Here is a 12,884-nt window from a genome sequence, read left to right on the forward strand (position 1 = left end):
TTCTCCGCTCACTCCCCACCAGAACCGTCGCAGCTTCCTGACTATGCATTGTGCAGTACAATTGTATGAAGGGGGAGTGTGAGCCATGTAATGCAAGATATGCAGTGATGAGGGAATTTGAAGAGTCTTTGTGGTGTTGGGCTGGGCTGGGTACTGGATGTGTGTGAACAAGCTGGTACAAGAGACAGTGGCCAAGCGCGCGAGACTGACAATACGGGGCCGCCAGTTGTAGTGCACGCGAAGGAGCGAACGACAACGAGCAGAGGAACGCGCATGGTTCTACCACCGCCGCCGGCGCTTCTCCTCCTGCGAGATCTGCTTCTGCTTGCGGCGGTGGAACATGACCAGGCTCACCACCCGGCCATACTTGCGGTTGAGGCGGGCGAGCATGAGGCGCGGCGACATGCGTTTCGGCGATCCATCTGACTCGCGCACAATCACCGTCTTGCCAAACTCCGGGAGACGGACTTCGGGGGCCTCCTCCTCGCCCTCGCCGTCGGTGCCGAGGCCCATCCAAGCACGGTATGCCTTTTGGTCCTCGAGTTGGCGGTATGCGTGGTCTAGAACAGCGAGGGTCGCCACGCTGGGCCGCCAGAGCACGTCGCTCGGTCGCCATTGGCGCAGGATGCTCAGGTCGATCAGCTCGCCCTCCAGCAGTTGTGGTGGCACTTCGGGGTGGAACTGGTGTCGTCGATTTGGGGGGCGGTGTGCGGGCTCGGCGACGTCATCAGTCGTACGCTCCGCTTCCCGGTCCACTATCGCGTCCTCGTCGTCGAGGGCATGCTCGTCGTCCACTGCGTCTCGGGGTTGAGGGCTGATGTTACCGTCATACACGTCGTCGCCCTCCTGGACGTCGACGTGGACGTCGTCTGGCGTGGTGTCCGCCTCGACGGGCATGAGCTGACCGTCCGCCGCACGCATTGCCTCGTTGTATCGCTCCTTGACCTCGGCGTAGCGCGGCATCAGAACGCGGTCGACAATGTGGAACGCGCCCTCGACGTCGCCCGTCTTGGCGAGCGCGACCGCGTAGTGGTTGTAGTTCTGCGAGTCACGGCCGAAGCCCGCGGTCCGCATGCCACGCCACAGCTTCTTGAGGCGATCGTGCAGTCCGGCGTCGCCGAACGCACGGATCGCGATCGAGAAGGGGATCGCGAGCACGTTGTTGCGCGCGCGCGTGTGATGTCCATCTGGCACGACGGATCCTGCGGGGTGCGATGGGATCGTCTTGCACGCCTGTCCAAAGAGCTTGAGCCACACGCGGTACAGAGGGCGCAGCTGGCCCGCAGAGCGATACGCCTCCATGAGCTTGGCGGAGAGCGAGCGCGACGTGCCACCGATCTCGGCAATGATGTCGTAGTAGCGCTTGGCCTGGGTGAGGTCACCAGCGCGCACAGCTGCGACGAGCAGCGGCGTGAAGACGTTCTCCTTCGCTTTTCCACGCGCCTGTGTACGCTCGCCAGGCTTGATCTGGCCGTACACCGACATGGCAAAGTTGTGGGCCTGCTTGAAACTCGACTCGCCCGGCGCGCGCGCGAACGAATTCGTGATGATGCCGTACGTGATACTTGTGGGAACGAGGTCGCGCGAGACCATCGTGTCGTACACAGCGCGTGCCGACTCACGGTCGCCCACGCGCAGGTACGCTGCCAGCATGATGGACAGGATATATACGTTGGGTTCTGGGGCGAGGCTGTCAAGCTTGGCTGCCGCGTCCATCTCCACGAAGAGCGAGCGCGCGAGGACCATATTGTCGTTGTCGGCCGCTGCTTGGACCATGAGCGCCCATGCCTGTACAGGAGGGTCCATGATAGTGCGGAAGAGGCGGAGGACAGGCTCGAGAGGCGCACTACCGATAACGTATGCCTTGAGCATGGTAGTGAGGACGTCCGGCTCGTCAGTCATCTCGGTAGGTATTTCTTCCACGAGTGTCGCTGCCTCTGGCCATGCGCCTGCTTCGATGTAGGCGTTGAGGAGCGCGCACCACGCAACGGCGTCCGGCTCAATCCCGCTTGCCCGCATCGAGTTGAAGACGTTCTGGGCGTTGATGTGATCGGCAGCATTTCCAAATACCGAGATCAGTGAGGTATATGTTTCCAGCGTCGGTGTAATGCCCAGCTCGATAATGCGCCCAAACACCGTGATTGCCGGCTCAGTCTTGCCTTGCTGCGCGTACAGTCGGAGTTGGCTCTCAAACGGCCCAAGGGTCGGCTCGATCTTGGAGATCTTATCGAGATACTCGAGTGCGAGTTCGTCGTCCTCGGCGAGAATAGCCGCGCGGTGGAGTAGTCGTAGCGCTTGCACGCTGTCCTCTGGGGTGCCGAGTTGCTCAAGGGCCTTCTTGGCCGCGTCGATCTGCCCGTTCACCGCGAACGCGGTCGCGACAGCGAGGCGGTCGTCCGGTGTCGGGCGGTGACGGAGGTTGATCTCGTCCCACACCTTGAGAGACTCGGCTGGCTTGCCTTCGTTGGCGTAGATCCACAGCTCGCGTGACAACGAGTTGTGCGGGAGGAGGCCGCACCTCTCGCGCAGCACCGCAATCACATGGTGTGCGGCGTTGTAGAACTCGTCGTTCGCGAGGTTGGACGCCAGTTTGGAGGCGATACTGTGAGGCACTATCACCGTGTCGTCAATGAGAGCAAACTTGCGCCAGAACGTGAACGCCTTTGCCGAGTCCAAAGTGTCAGCGACGAGGCCTGCCAATATGGCCTTGGCCGTCCCATCGATAGATTTAAGAGCCCGCTTTTCTCCATGCAACTGCGTGGAACGCTCGTCAACCCATTCCCATGGATACGCCATGCGTTGGAACGCGCGATGGAACGCCCTCCTAATGCGTGTGCTCGACGAGCTGGGCTCCATATTGCCCGGCACCGAAGTGAGAAGCCTCTGCAAGGCCCCTCCACCGAAGCGCACCACTTCCGCCGCGTCATCTGGTCGTCCTGCCGCCAGGATAGTCTTGATGTACTCGTCGATGACCTGCGAAGCATATTCAGGGTAATTGTCCAAGATGCCCTTGTCGTCCTTCATTGCCTTTGAGGTGGCCGAGGACATGAGGAAGACAGCGTCGTCAAACTCGCCGAGCTTGGCCAACACCAATGAGCGCAGATGCCTTAGCAACAACCGCGACCCCGGCATCTCGCTAAAGTCGATGGTATCCGCCTCCTGATACGCCGCGAGTTTGGCTTTGAGCCAGAGCCAGTCCTGTTCCGTAGTGTCTGGGGAGTTGAACACGTCGAACACAGCACACAACCGCGCATAAGGTAGCAAGAGTATCGGTGACACTTTGAGTGCGTCGAAGCGTCCACGAAACGCCGCAGCTGTCATGTGCCGGTCACGGCGTCGAGTTTCCCGAAACAACTCGCGGTTTGCGTCTGGTTCGAGCCATGCCCATGTCGGCATAGGGGGCACCTGGGCAGTTCGTGGTGGCTTCATTTTGCGCGGTGTGCGCACTAGTGCTGATCCGTCATCGTGCTGCTCGGTGGGCACCGTGGCGGACACGGCGAATCGCCGCGCCGTTGTCTGGTGTTAGCCGAAGAGGAGAGGGGAAAGAGAGGTGGTGCCGGGTTGAGGAGGGAGAGAGCGATGAAGAACCCACATGTGAGTACCGCGACCTTGGGCGTCTGCCTGCGTCGATGTACGCTCTCCCAACGAGACGGAGGACGTGGGCGACGGTCGAGGGCGCGAGGCGCGCAATGGCGATGGCCTGGGGTGACGGGCAGGCCATCGCCGGGGTGTAATGAGCTAGAGCAGGCTAATGCCGGGGTGGGTGCATAGCCTGGCCTTAGCCCTTTGATCGCGCAAGACGTGTCGGAGGCGGGGTGGTCGATTGCCGAGCAGAGGAACAGCTGAGAGAGATGCTAGTTGTGATACGGTGGTGAGGGGCTGCTGGTTGCCTGCATGCCTGTCTTTGGCGGAAAATCGCGATGCGTCCATCCCAATCCCAAGCCGCGTAATTTGATCCCGTTACTGCCCAACCACAACCACTCATCCACTCATCCTCGAGATATTGACACCATTGTGGCTGCATAAAATGCACTTCCAACGCAAGGATGCACCCATGCATCCATGCGTTAATTTCTGAGCATCTCTGTGGGTGACGACTAGAACGACGGTGGCGTCCTTGATGTTCTCATTAGAATGGTCGACGTGGTCGCCACTGCCATCCCATCAGCTGCTTCTGATCTTGTGTCACATCGCCATTTGCTCTCGCGCCGTCACTGCACGCGCCACTACTTGCGCCCGTGGCACTTGCCCACCAGATTTCCTCAGTTGGAATGCTGGGTCATCTGTCCTCTCTATGCCGGTGTCTGCTTCGTACTCGATATGCACAAGCGACGTGTGCTTGCCTTGTCTTTCGGAAGGGGCTGTGAGAACAAAGCTCGTTGATGTCATCCCATTTTCCGAAACGGTCCAGGCACAGAAGCAGTAGGCCACGTGAATGACACGTGATCACTACCGCCCAAACTTAAACAGTCCTCTCACCTCTTATTCGACACAACTGGGTGGCAAAGAATCGCAATTGCACTTACAACTCACCTAAACACAATGTCGCTCGCAGATACCCTGCTCGCTGACTTTGACGGGCTGTCCGACGACGAGGTAGCCGCTCCAGCGCCAACCTTGCCACAGAAGCGCGGCCTAGCAGACGATCTCGGGGATGACTTGGACGCAGATGGCGACCTCAAGATGGAGGACGGGAGTAGCGCGGTCGGTTTCGTTCCGGATGGTGGTGTGCGGCCTGCTGAGGAGCTCGATGCCGACGAAGTGGAAGCTACCGACCTCGCCGCCGTGGCGGATGTGAGCACCGTCGCCAAGCTCATGACCGGGAACAAGCTCAAGGAGGTGCTCGAGGTGAGTCGATCTTTCTATCAACCTAACGACCAGGACATTAAGCGGTACACTTCCACACCAACGGATATGTCAAGCAGCACGGGAGGGCCACTCGAAGAGAACCCCGAGTATCACCTGGTCGTGACGGCGAACAACCTCAGCGTCGAGGTCGACAACGAGATGCTCCTCGTGCACAAGTTCATTCGCGATCACTATGGACCGCGCTTCCCCGAGCTCGAGTCGCTCATCACCGATCCGTGGACGTACATCGCCGCAGTGGAGGGTATCGCCAACTGCGACGACCTCACCAAGGCCATCCTGCCTGACACGGTTCCCGCCGCCACCAAGCTCTCCATTACGCTGACGGCCGCGTCGAGCCGGGGACGCAAGCTCGAGCCGGCCGAGTGGGCGACCGTGCAGTATGCCATCGTGGTGGCGGGAGAATTGCGCGCAGCTCGCGAGACTATCTTCAATTACGTTGAGAGCCGGATGAGCGCGGTCGCGCCCAATATCTCCGCGATCGTGGGGACAGGCATTGCCGCCAAGCTCCTGGGTCTTGCGGGCGGACTGAACGCCTTCTCACGCGCTCCGGCGTGTAATATCATGCTCTACGGTGCGGTCAAGAAGAGCTTGGCGTCCTCACACCTCGCAACGAGCACGCAGCTCCGTCACACTGGCTTCATCTACCAGTCCTCGCTCGTGCAAGGCGCCCAACCCGAGGACAGGCGGCGCGCCCAGCGCGCCGTGAGTAACAAGGTGTCGTTGGCGGCGCGGATTGATGCTGGCAAGAGCTCGCGCGACGGCGGTTTCGGGCGCAAGATGCAACTCGACCTCGCCAAGCGTATCGAGAAGATGGCTGAGCCTCCCCCCTCCAAGCTCACCAAGGCGCTTCCGATCCCGCAGGAGACGGCGCGGAAAAAGCGCGGCGGAAAGCGCGCACGGAAGCTCAAGGAGGAGTATGCAACCACCGAGCTGCGCAAGCTCCGCAACCGCGTCGAGTTTGGCAAGGCCGAGGAGGAGACACTGGTGGACGACGAGTTCGTCGGGCAGGGTATGATTGGTTCGCAGGGCAAGGTGCGCGGACTTGTTGCCGACAGCAAGAGTCGCGCCAAGATGAGTCGTGCCAACCGCCTGCGTACGCAGCTGCTTGGGCGCGCGGCTGCCAGTGCGGATTCTGGGTCGGGCACATCTACGTCGCTCAGCTTTACGCCTGTGCAGGGTATTGAGATCGTCACGCCCTCGCTCAGTGCGGCGCAACGTGTGCAGGCCGCCAACGACCGATGGTTTGCCAGCGGCACGTTCACCCACGTGCCCCAGAAGAAGAGCACGATTCCAGGCCAGATGGCACCGCCACCGCCTCCATCCAAGTAGACATTGTATAGCAATAGAGTAGTCGCCACAGTGATGGACACAGGTCATATGTGCCACGCATGGTGACCCCATAAATGCTCAGCTGTTGCCCAGGCGCCCAGGGCCCCCGGCTGGCTCGCTGTCAACGAGTCCGCGAGTGTCGTCAGTCAACAGTCAACCACCGTCGCGACGCCCACACCCCCCGTGCCCCGCGCCTACCGATGCATGACCGCGGTGCTGTCAGCAACCGCGTGATGTATGATGGAACGGTTACTATATACAATGTTGATGCCGAGGCTTGCCCGGCGCTACTGTGTGCCCCCAGTCGCTATGATTATGCAGTCGCCTCACTGCTGTCAGTTATCGGAGAGACGGTTGGGCTAACTCACACCTTGACGTCCTTGACGTCCTCGGCATCGGCCTTGACGTCAGGCTTGGAGTCGACCTTGGCGTCCGCCTTCGCGCCGGCCTTGGCCTCCAGCTCCTCGATGGGCTTCATCTCCTGCGCGACCTTGGCAGTAATCTTGCGGTCCTGGACCTCCAGGCCGTTGATCTTCTCGACGGCGGGGACCTGCTGGGTCTCGTCCTCGAGCACGACGAAACCAAAGCCCTTGGAGCCGCGGAACGCGCGGTGACCGGGGAGTTTGCGGATGCCCTTGATGACATGCGCCGACTTGACCTTGATCGAGAGGTTGGTGAAGATGGCGCTCAGGCCCTCGTCGTCGATGGTGAACGGAAGGTTGGCCACAAAGACGGTGTTCTGTCGTCAGTTGAAGCAGCACAGGGAGCTTACCGTGCTGACCTCGCCGGTGAGAGCAAGACGAGGCATGCGCTCCTTGGGCTGCTTCTTCGCGGGCTCCCCGTTCTCGGCCTTGACCTTGGGCTCCTTGACCTTCTTGGGCTTGGCGGTCTTCGGTGCGGCCTCGGCCTCGGCCTCGTCGTCAACAGCGGTCTCGTCACCGTCCTCAGGGCGACGGCGGCGAGACTGTTCGGGTCAGCCAACTCGGCGTCTGTGGCCTCACCTTCGAGGCAGTCTTCTTCTTCTTCTTGGGCTTGTCGGCCTTGTCGGCAGACTTCTCGCTGCTGACAGCGGCAGCGTCAGCCGCATCGGCCGCCTCCTTCTTCTCCTTGGCCTCCTTGGCCTTGGCCGCCTTCGCAGCCTTCTCCTCCTTGCGCTTCTCGAGGAGTTCGGTGCGACGGTCCGCGTTCTCCTCCTTGGAGCGCGCAAGCTGGAGGTGAACCTGGCGACCGCCAATCTCTGGAATGTGTGAGCTTTGTCGCACTATTGGGGAAGGAAGGTGGGTGGGTGCACTCTGGAGGAGGGTGGCACGGATACACCAGTGGAGTGTGCTGGAGGCAAGGCGCTGGAAGAAGGTGGACATGGTCAGACATACCCGTCTCGTTGAGGGTCTCGACAGCCTTGGTGGCGTCGGCCTCGTTCTTGAACGTGACGAAGGCGTAGCCGGCGGGACGGCTCTTGTAGCGGGTGGGAAGAATGACCGAAATGCTGTGGGTTTGTAAGTGCATGTAGCGTCAACATGGCTGCAAGACTTACATCTCGCCGCCAGCCTTGGCAAGGTGCTCGCGGATCTGCTCCTCAGTGGCCTAGAACGGTTAGCGGTGATCGATGCTCGCGATGCGATGGGATGCGTTGCATGACGTACCGAGAAGGCAAGGTTGCCGATGTAGACCTGTAGACGCGTCAGCATTGCGTGCGCGATTCTCAGCGACCCATATCGAGAAGCACCCAGCTGTCGGAATGTTGCCCGTGCAACATCGCACGACGCCGCTGAGCCCGTGCGAAATGCGAGGGACGTGGCCAGCGAGGCCTGGAATGAGACTTACGCGGTGGCCCTCCTCGATGGTCGAGTCAACCGCAGCAGCCGGCGTAGCGGCCGCCGCCGCAGAGGCAGGGGTGGCGGCGGCGGCGGGGGCAGCGGCAGGAGTGGGAGAAGCAGGAGCGGCAGACATTGTGGCTTGCGATGAGATCGAGGAAGGTCGCGCGCTGTGTGTAGATGGTCTAGCGAATGCGCGTGGGTAGTCGTTTAGCACGCAGAGGCGGCGGGTTGAGAGGGGATGGGGTGATGGAGGAAGGGGTTGAGAGTGATCAACTGGCTCTTGAGTTGTCGTTGAAGAGGCTAAAGAGAAAAAGAGAGAAGAGAAGAAGAGATCAACTAAATGCATGGGAGGGGGCCGGAGGGAGTGCCACCGGGGAGGGAAGGAAGACACAGGGAGGCAGGGCTTGGTACCGCGGCTCGGGGGAGGAGGACAAGGAAGGTACGAGTTGTCTGGGGACCCATTCCACTGTTCCACCAACAAGGCCGCCACAAGGGAACTAGGGCCAAGGAGGGCACGGGTCTACTGGGTCTCACCCTGTTAATCGCTAATGCGGAGGCAATTTTACTAATCAGCTACCAACTATGTCCACCATTTGACTGGTACCTAGCAGGCTCACATTCCCTTCACGTGACGCAAATTGATCGAAGACTTGACGCTGTTGTTCCTTTGACGTCATGAACAGATAACAGCCTTCCGTGTGGTGGAGGTTCGAGTCTTGTTCGCTTCGCCTCTCAACTGTGCACTTCGAGTGCTGCACGGCTGCGACGTTCCAACTTGGGACTGCGACGCCAGCGTGTCTCCGTCGTGTATCCCGACGATACGACGACGACGACGATGCGAGGGCGCACTTGTGGCTGTTCGGGGGCGAGAACACACGAAGCGACGCAGGCTGCGCCTCTGCTCTCATACCTAAGTGACCACCCCGATTCACGCGGGCCTCTTCTACTTATCCTCACCTCATCTCACCTTTGCTACATCTAATCTTCTCTCCCATCACCTTCCATGCCTCCCCTCAGGACCGACCCAGCACTCCACACTTGCGAATACTGTCAGCGGCGCTTCAAGAAGCAGGGGTTCCTCAACCGTCACCTGCTCCAGCGTAAGGCAACAGGCGGTGTACTCAAGTTGACAATAGACATGGCGAAAGGCGACGTAGCTCGGCTTCCCCCTCAGGCCAGCACACCAAAGCCCAAGGGGAGGAGGGGCCGGAAGAAGAAGGGGCAGCCGCAGGCGCAGTCGGCAACGGAGGTGAAACCGTGACCTTTTGTTGACCCAAACCCTAGCTGACAGCAGCAACACCCGAGTCTTCCTCTATCCTTTCGCCACTGGTGAGGTGGGGCGGAAGGGTGGCCCAGTCCCCACCGTCGTCAACCTCTGCACGCCATCCCCGCCCCCGAATGCTAAGATGCCTGGGCCGCGATGGCGGACGGACAACCAGCAGGCGATACCAGGGCCCTCACACCGCGCACCACCAGAGGAAAACACTTGGTTCAACCAGCGGCCACCGCCTCTGAACCCCACTCCTCCTCTTACGAACGAAGATTTCCTTCGCCGCCGCCGCCGATACCACCTTACCACCGACTCCCCCAGCTTGGCTCCGAGCTTGGGTAGTGTCAGCAACAGCAGGGAGGGCAGTGTCGCGTCAGGGCATTCGAGGTCTTCAACTTCTAGTCGCCGGTCGCGACAGAAGCGGAAGCGCCTGTACGCGGTCAACCCCAGTGCGACTCACACTCGCTTCGAATCTAGTGACGAGGTGTGTCATGATAAACAGACTGCTGTTGACAAGCCTCCGCCTCTCCCCACTCCTCACGAACTTCCCAGCCCTGCCTGTAGAGACGATTCTCAAAACGGTGACGCGTTCGATCTCGATGCGATCTCCCTACCATCCAGGCTCGGCAGCCCTTCGCCGTCCCCCAGCGTCTCACCTCACCACACCGCCTCACCTTCGCAGAGCCCCCCGCCTCCAATCGACGAGCCTCCTTCTCAAACTCCTTCATACTCGCAGCGCTACCCGGCCCGCTGCTCGACATACAACTCTGGTGGTTCAGTGAAACCTGACCCCGCAACGACATTCAGCGATGACAGAGACGTACGGATGGAGGACGCGGGGAAAGACGAAGAGCTAAGCGCTGTCGAGAGCCAACCCCCCGTCCGGAAGCGTCATCGCCATGTCAAGAGTTCTTCAGGTCCCCCATCCGAGGCTGTGTCCAACTCGCAGTTGTCCCCCATGTTGGTCTGCTCAACACGGCCGTCGATGAAAGGCCGATCAAGCCCATCCCGTGGGAGCATCTATGCGTCCATCTCCAGCGAGGAGCAACAGAGTGAGGTCGACGACAATCGCCACCGTAAGGCGCGCCGTGGTAAGGGAAAGAGCAACTCCAGTCCCCTACCGACGGACTCCAACTTGGAGCGGGACTCTGCAACGCCCGAGTCGGCTAGATGGAGCCATTACAGCGAGCCACCATCGCGTCGTCAGAGCCTCCACTCGCCTCACGCAATCCTCAGCTCCCCGACACATAACACGGAGCCAACCACCCCGAACGACGACGATGGCAGCGCAGTCGAGACCTACTCGGTGCAAACAACGACGAGTGCCGCTCGCCGTCACTCGATCGATTTCAACGCTGCAGCCGTCTCCGAGTCACTGCAAGGATTCCTCGAGCACGCTCAGAAGATCCACCAGCCTGTGTTTCATCGCTCACGCCTGGTCCCGGACAAGGCAGGACCGGTCCGGCCAACCAATCCCCCACCGCGAGGGACGGCCCCACCGAGGATTGTGAGCTCGGCGCCTAACGCGTCTTTGACGGTTACGGACAGGCCCCAGACCAACCACAACCCCTCCCTCTTAACGGCTGCAACGGAACGCGTCAGAGAGGAGCGGCCGCAACACTCACCGGAAGCACCAACTTCTCGTGCCCTCTCGCCCAGCATTCCCCCCGCTCCGACGCCTGGCGCTCCACCGTTGCGAGCGGCCATCACCTCACTAGCCAGCGCGGCTCCCAACCCCTTCCTCCGCTCCCGTGTGAAAATGGCCTCGACAGGGACGCAAACGGATATGGCAGCCCCAAACACTCATCACACCAACCAAGCCCATGCCAGCCCACCAATCAACAGCTCCTTGAAATCTCGCGGCACGCAGCATTCGTGTACAGTTTGCTCGTGTGTCGCCTCTAACTTGTTCACCAGTTTCCTCCACTTTGCGCATGGGATGGAGTGGTTTTCGTGCGAGTGTAACAAGTAGAAGTCGTCGGGCTATTAGGAGCGAATGGCCCACATGTGATGTGACCTTACCTGGAGTGGAGCAAGTGAAAGATGTATCTCATGTGTTTGACGGGGGGATGTCAGTGTGAGTTACTTGGCCGACGCAGAGTCAGTCGCGTCAGTGCAATCATGTGTTCGCTTGGCTTGCTTGCTTGCGATGGAGCGAAGGCGAGACACGCATGCTCGTGCGGGTGGGTGCGAGGTGGTAGGTAGGATAAAGCTTCGGGACGGAACTTGGTGCGGGAGGCCGTAAGTGTAGATGGGAATGAGGGTGGAGGGTTCAAGGTGGAAGGTGGAGGCAGTCGAGTCAGGATCAGGTGCTTGTGTAGGTGCAGGTGCGATGGCGGGGTGGCACATGGCTCACAGCGACGGCGACTGACGACCACCTCATTCAATTGTTCAATCTAACATTTGGCACAACACTACACTCCATCCTTTCTCTTTCCTCCCCCTCCTCTTCCACTTCCTCTTCCTCCCCTCATCCAACGGTAAGCCCATCTCCAAGTCCTTTCCCCCTTCACCGCTTCCCCCCCCCCCTCCTAACCTCAGATGACCTCACCCACAAAGCTAGCCTCGTGCTCGCTCCACGACCCGCGCCTAACCTCGACCCTCGTCCCCCAACTCGCGCACCGCCTAAACCTCGCCGACGCATGGGGTATCCTCCCCGGCTGGCAAGTGCTCGATGTCGGCTGTGGGTCCGGCGACTCGACTCTGGCCTTTGCGCAAGCCGTGGGATCCGAGGGCCACGTAACGGGTATCGATCCAGGCAGTCTGGACGAGGGCAGCCCAACACTCTCCCAGGCGCAGGGATACATTCTCCGGTCGCGCCTCGGACCGCGGATTAGTTTCAAGCAGGCCGACACACCTTCCTTCCTCGCTTCTGGGGGGTCGTTTGACGCAGCAACCCTCTGCCATTCCCTGTGGTACTTTGACTCGCGTGCCACGGTTCGACGTCTCTTCCAAGCCCTCGCCAACGGGAACGTCAAGCGCGTCCTCCTCGCAGAGTATACTGGGGAAGCGCGGACCGAAGCGCAGGAGCCACATGCGCTGGCCGCTCAAGTCCAAGTCCAATTTTATCACGCCCAAGCCCGCGGAGAGGGGGAAGGGCCCATCTTACCCGGCGTGCGAGAGGCGCTTCGTCCCGCCGAAATCGTACGCGAAGCCCAAGAGGCCGGATGGCGGGTAGCGAATGAAGGCGTCCTCCAGTCCCCAGAGGGAATGGTAGACGGTAAACTCGCCGTCCAGGGTGTCCTCGACCCAGCGTTTACCGCCCGGCTTCTGAGTTTCGGCGTGCGCGGAACGACGGCCGATATGCTGGGAATGGTCCAGGAGATTCGGGGAATGAAGGACGACCTGATGCGGGAGGGCGAGGACGTGGATACCATGGACGTGGCTTGGGTCGTGCTCGAGAAGGCTTAGGGCCTTGGGCTTTGGGCTTTGGGCTATGGGCAAGGCTGGGGCTCTGATTTGTTTTCATTGTATGGATGTCATGGTATGGCATGGCGATACAACTCTGACCTTACTCACGCGATGTGAGCTACTCCCACCACGCGCCGCGCGCACACTTACTCCCCCGCAATTGTTCATTCACGGACGGTACGCGCGCG

At 60.5% G+C, this 12,884-nt stretch overlaps 4 protein-coding genes across 4 annotated transcripts; 2 read left to right on the forward strand and 2 right to left on the reverse strand.

Annotated features, from left to right (window-relative positions):
- Positions 1 to 279: 279 nt before the first annotated feature.
- On the reverse strand, positions 280 to 3,721 carry CcaverHIS019_0207460 (uncharacterized protein; the record flags this gene model as incomplete). The annotated part of the gene is made up of 2 exons (XM_060597793.1): positions 280 to 3,516; positions 3,593 to 3,721. 2 exons carry the CDS (start codon positions 3,719 to 3,721, stop codon positions 280 to 282), a joined length of 3,366 nt encoding a protein of 1,121 aa, XP_060454650.1.
- An 821-nt stretch (positions 3,722 to 4,542) lies between these two features.
- PRP31 (uncharacterized protein) lies at positions 4,543 to 6,198 on the forward strand (the record flags this gene model as incomplete). Its single annotated transcript, XM_060597794.1, has 2 exons — positions 4,543 to 4,848; positions 4,882 to 6,198. 2 exons carry the CDS (start codon positions 4,543 to 4,545, stop codon positions 6,196 to 6,198), a joined length of 1,623 nt encoding a protein of 540 aa, XP_060454651.1.
- A 313-nt stretch (positions 6,199 to 6,511) lies between these two features.
- Positions 6,512 to 8,148, reverse strand: CcaverHIS019_0207480 (uncharacterized protein; the record flags this gene model as incomplete). The annotated part of the gene is made up of 8 exons (XM_060597795.1): positions 6,512 to 6,527; positions 6,567 to 6,937; positions 6,980 to 7,162; positions 7,200 to 7,435; positions 7,572 to 7,684; positions 7,733 to 7,782; positions 7,842 to 7,868; positions 8,023 to 8,148. The coding sequence occupies 8 exons, from the start codon at positions 8,146 to 8,148 to the stop codon at positions 6,512 to 6,514; spliced, it is 1,122 nt and encodes a 373-aa protein (XP_060454652.1).
- An 870-nt stretch (positions 8,149 to 9,018) lies between these two features.
- CcaverHIS019_0207490 (uncharacterized protein) lies at positions 9,019 to 12,696 on the forward strand (the record flags this gene model as incomplete). The annotated part of the gene is made up of 4 exons (XM_060597796.1): positions 9,019 to 9,272; positions 9,310 to 11,036; positions 11,644 to 11,765; positions 11,827 to 12,696. The coding sequence occupies 4 exons, from the start codon at positions 9,019 to 9,021 to the stop codon at positions 12,694 to 12,696; spliced, it is 2,973 nt and encodes a 990-aa protein (XP_060454653.1).
- Between the last annotated feature and the right edge of the window lie 188 nt (positions 12,697 to 12,884).

This window comes from Cutaneotrichosporon cavernicola (genome assembly GCF_030864355.1).
Source record: "Cutaneotrichosporon cavernicola HIS019 DNA, chromosome: 2".
NCBI lineage: Eukaryota > Fungi > Basidiomycota > Tremellomycetes > Trichosporonales > Trichosporonaceae > Cutaneotrichosporon > Cutaneotrichosporon cavernicola.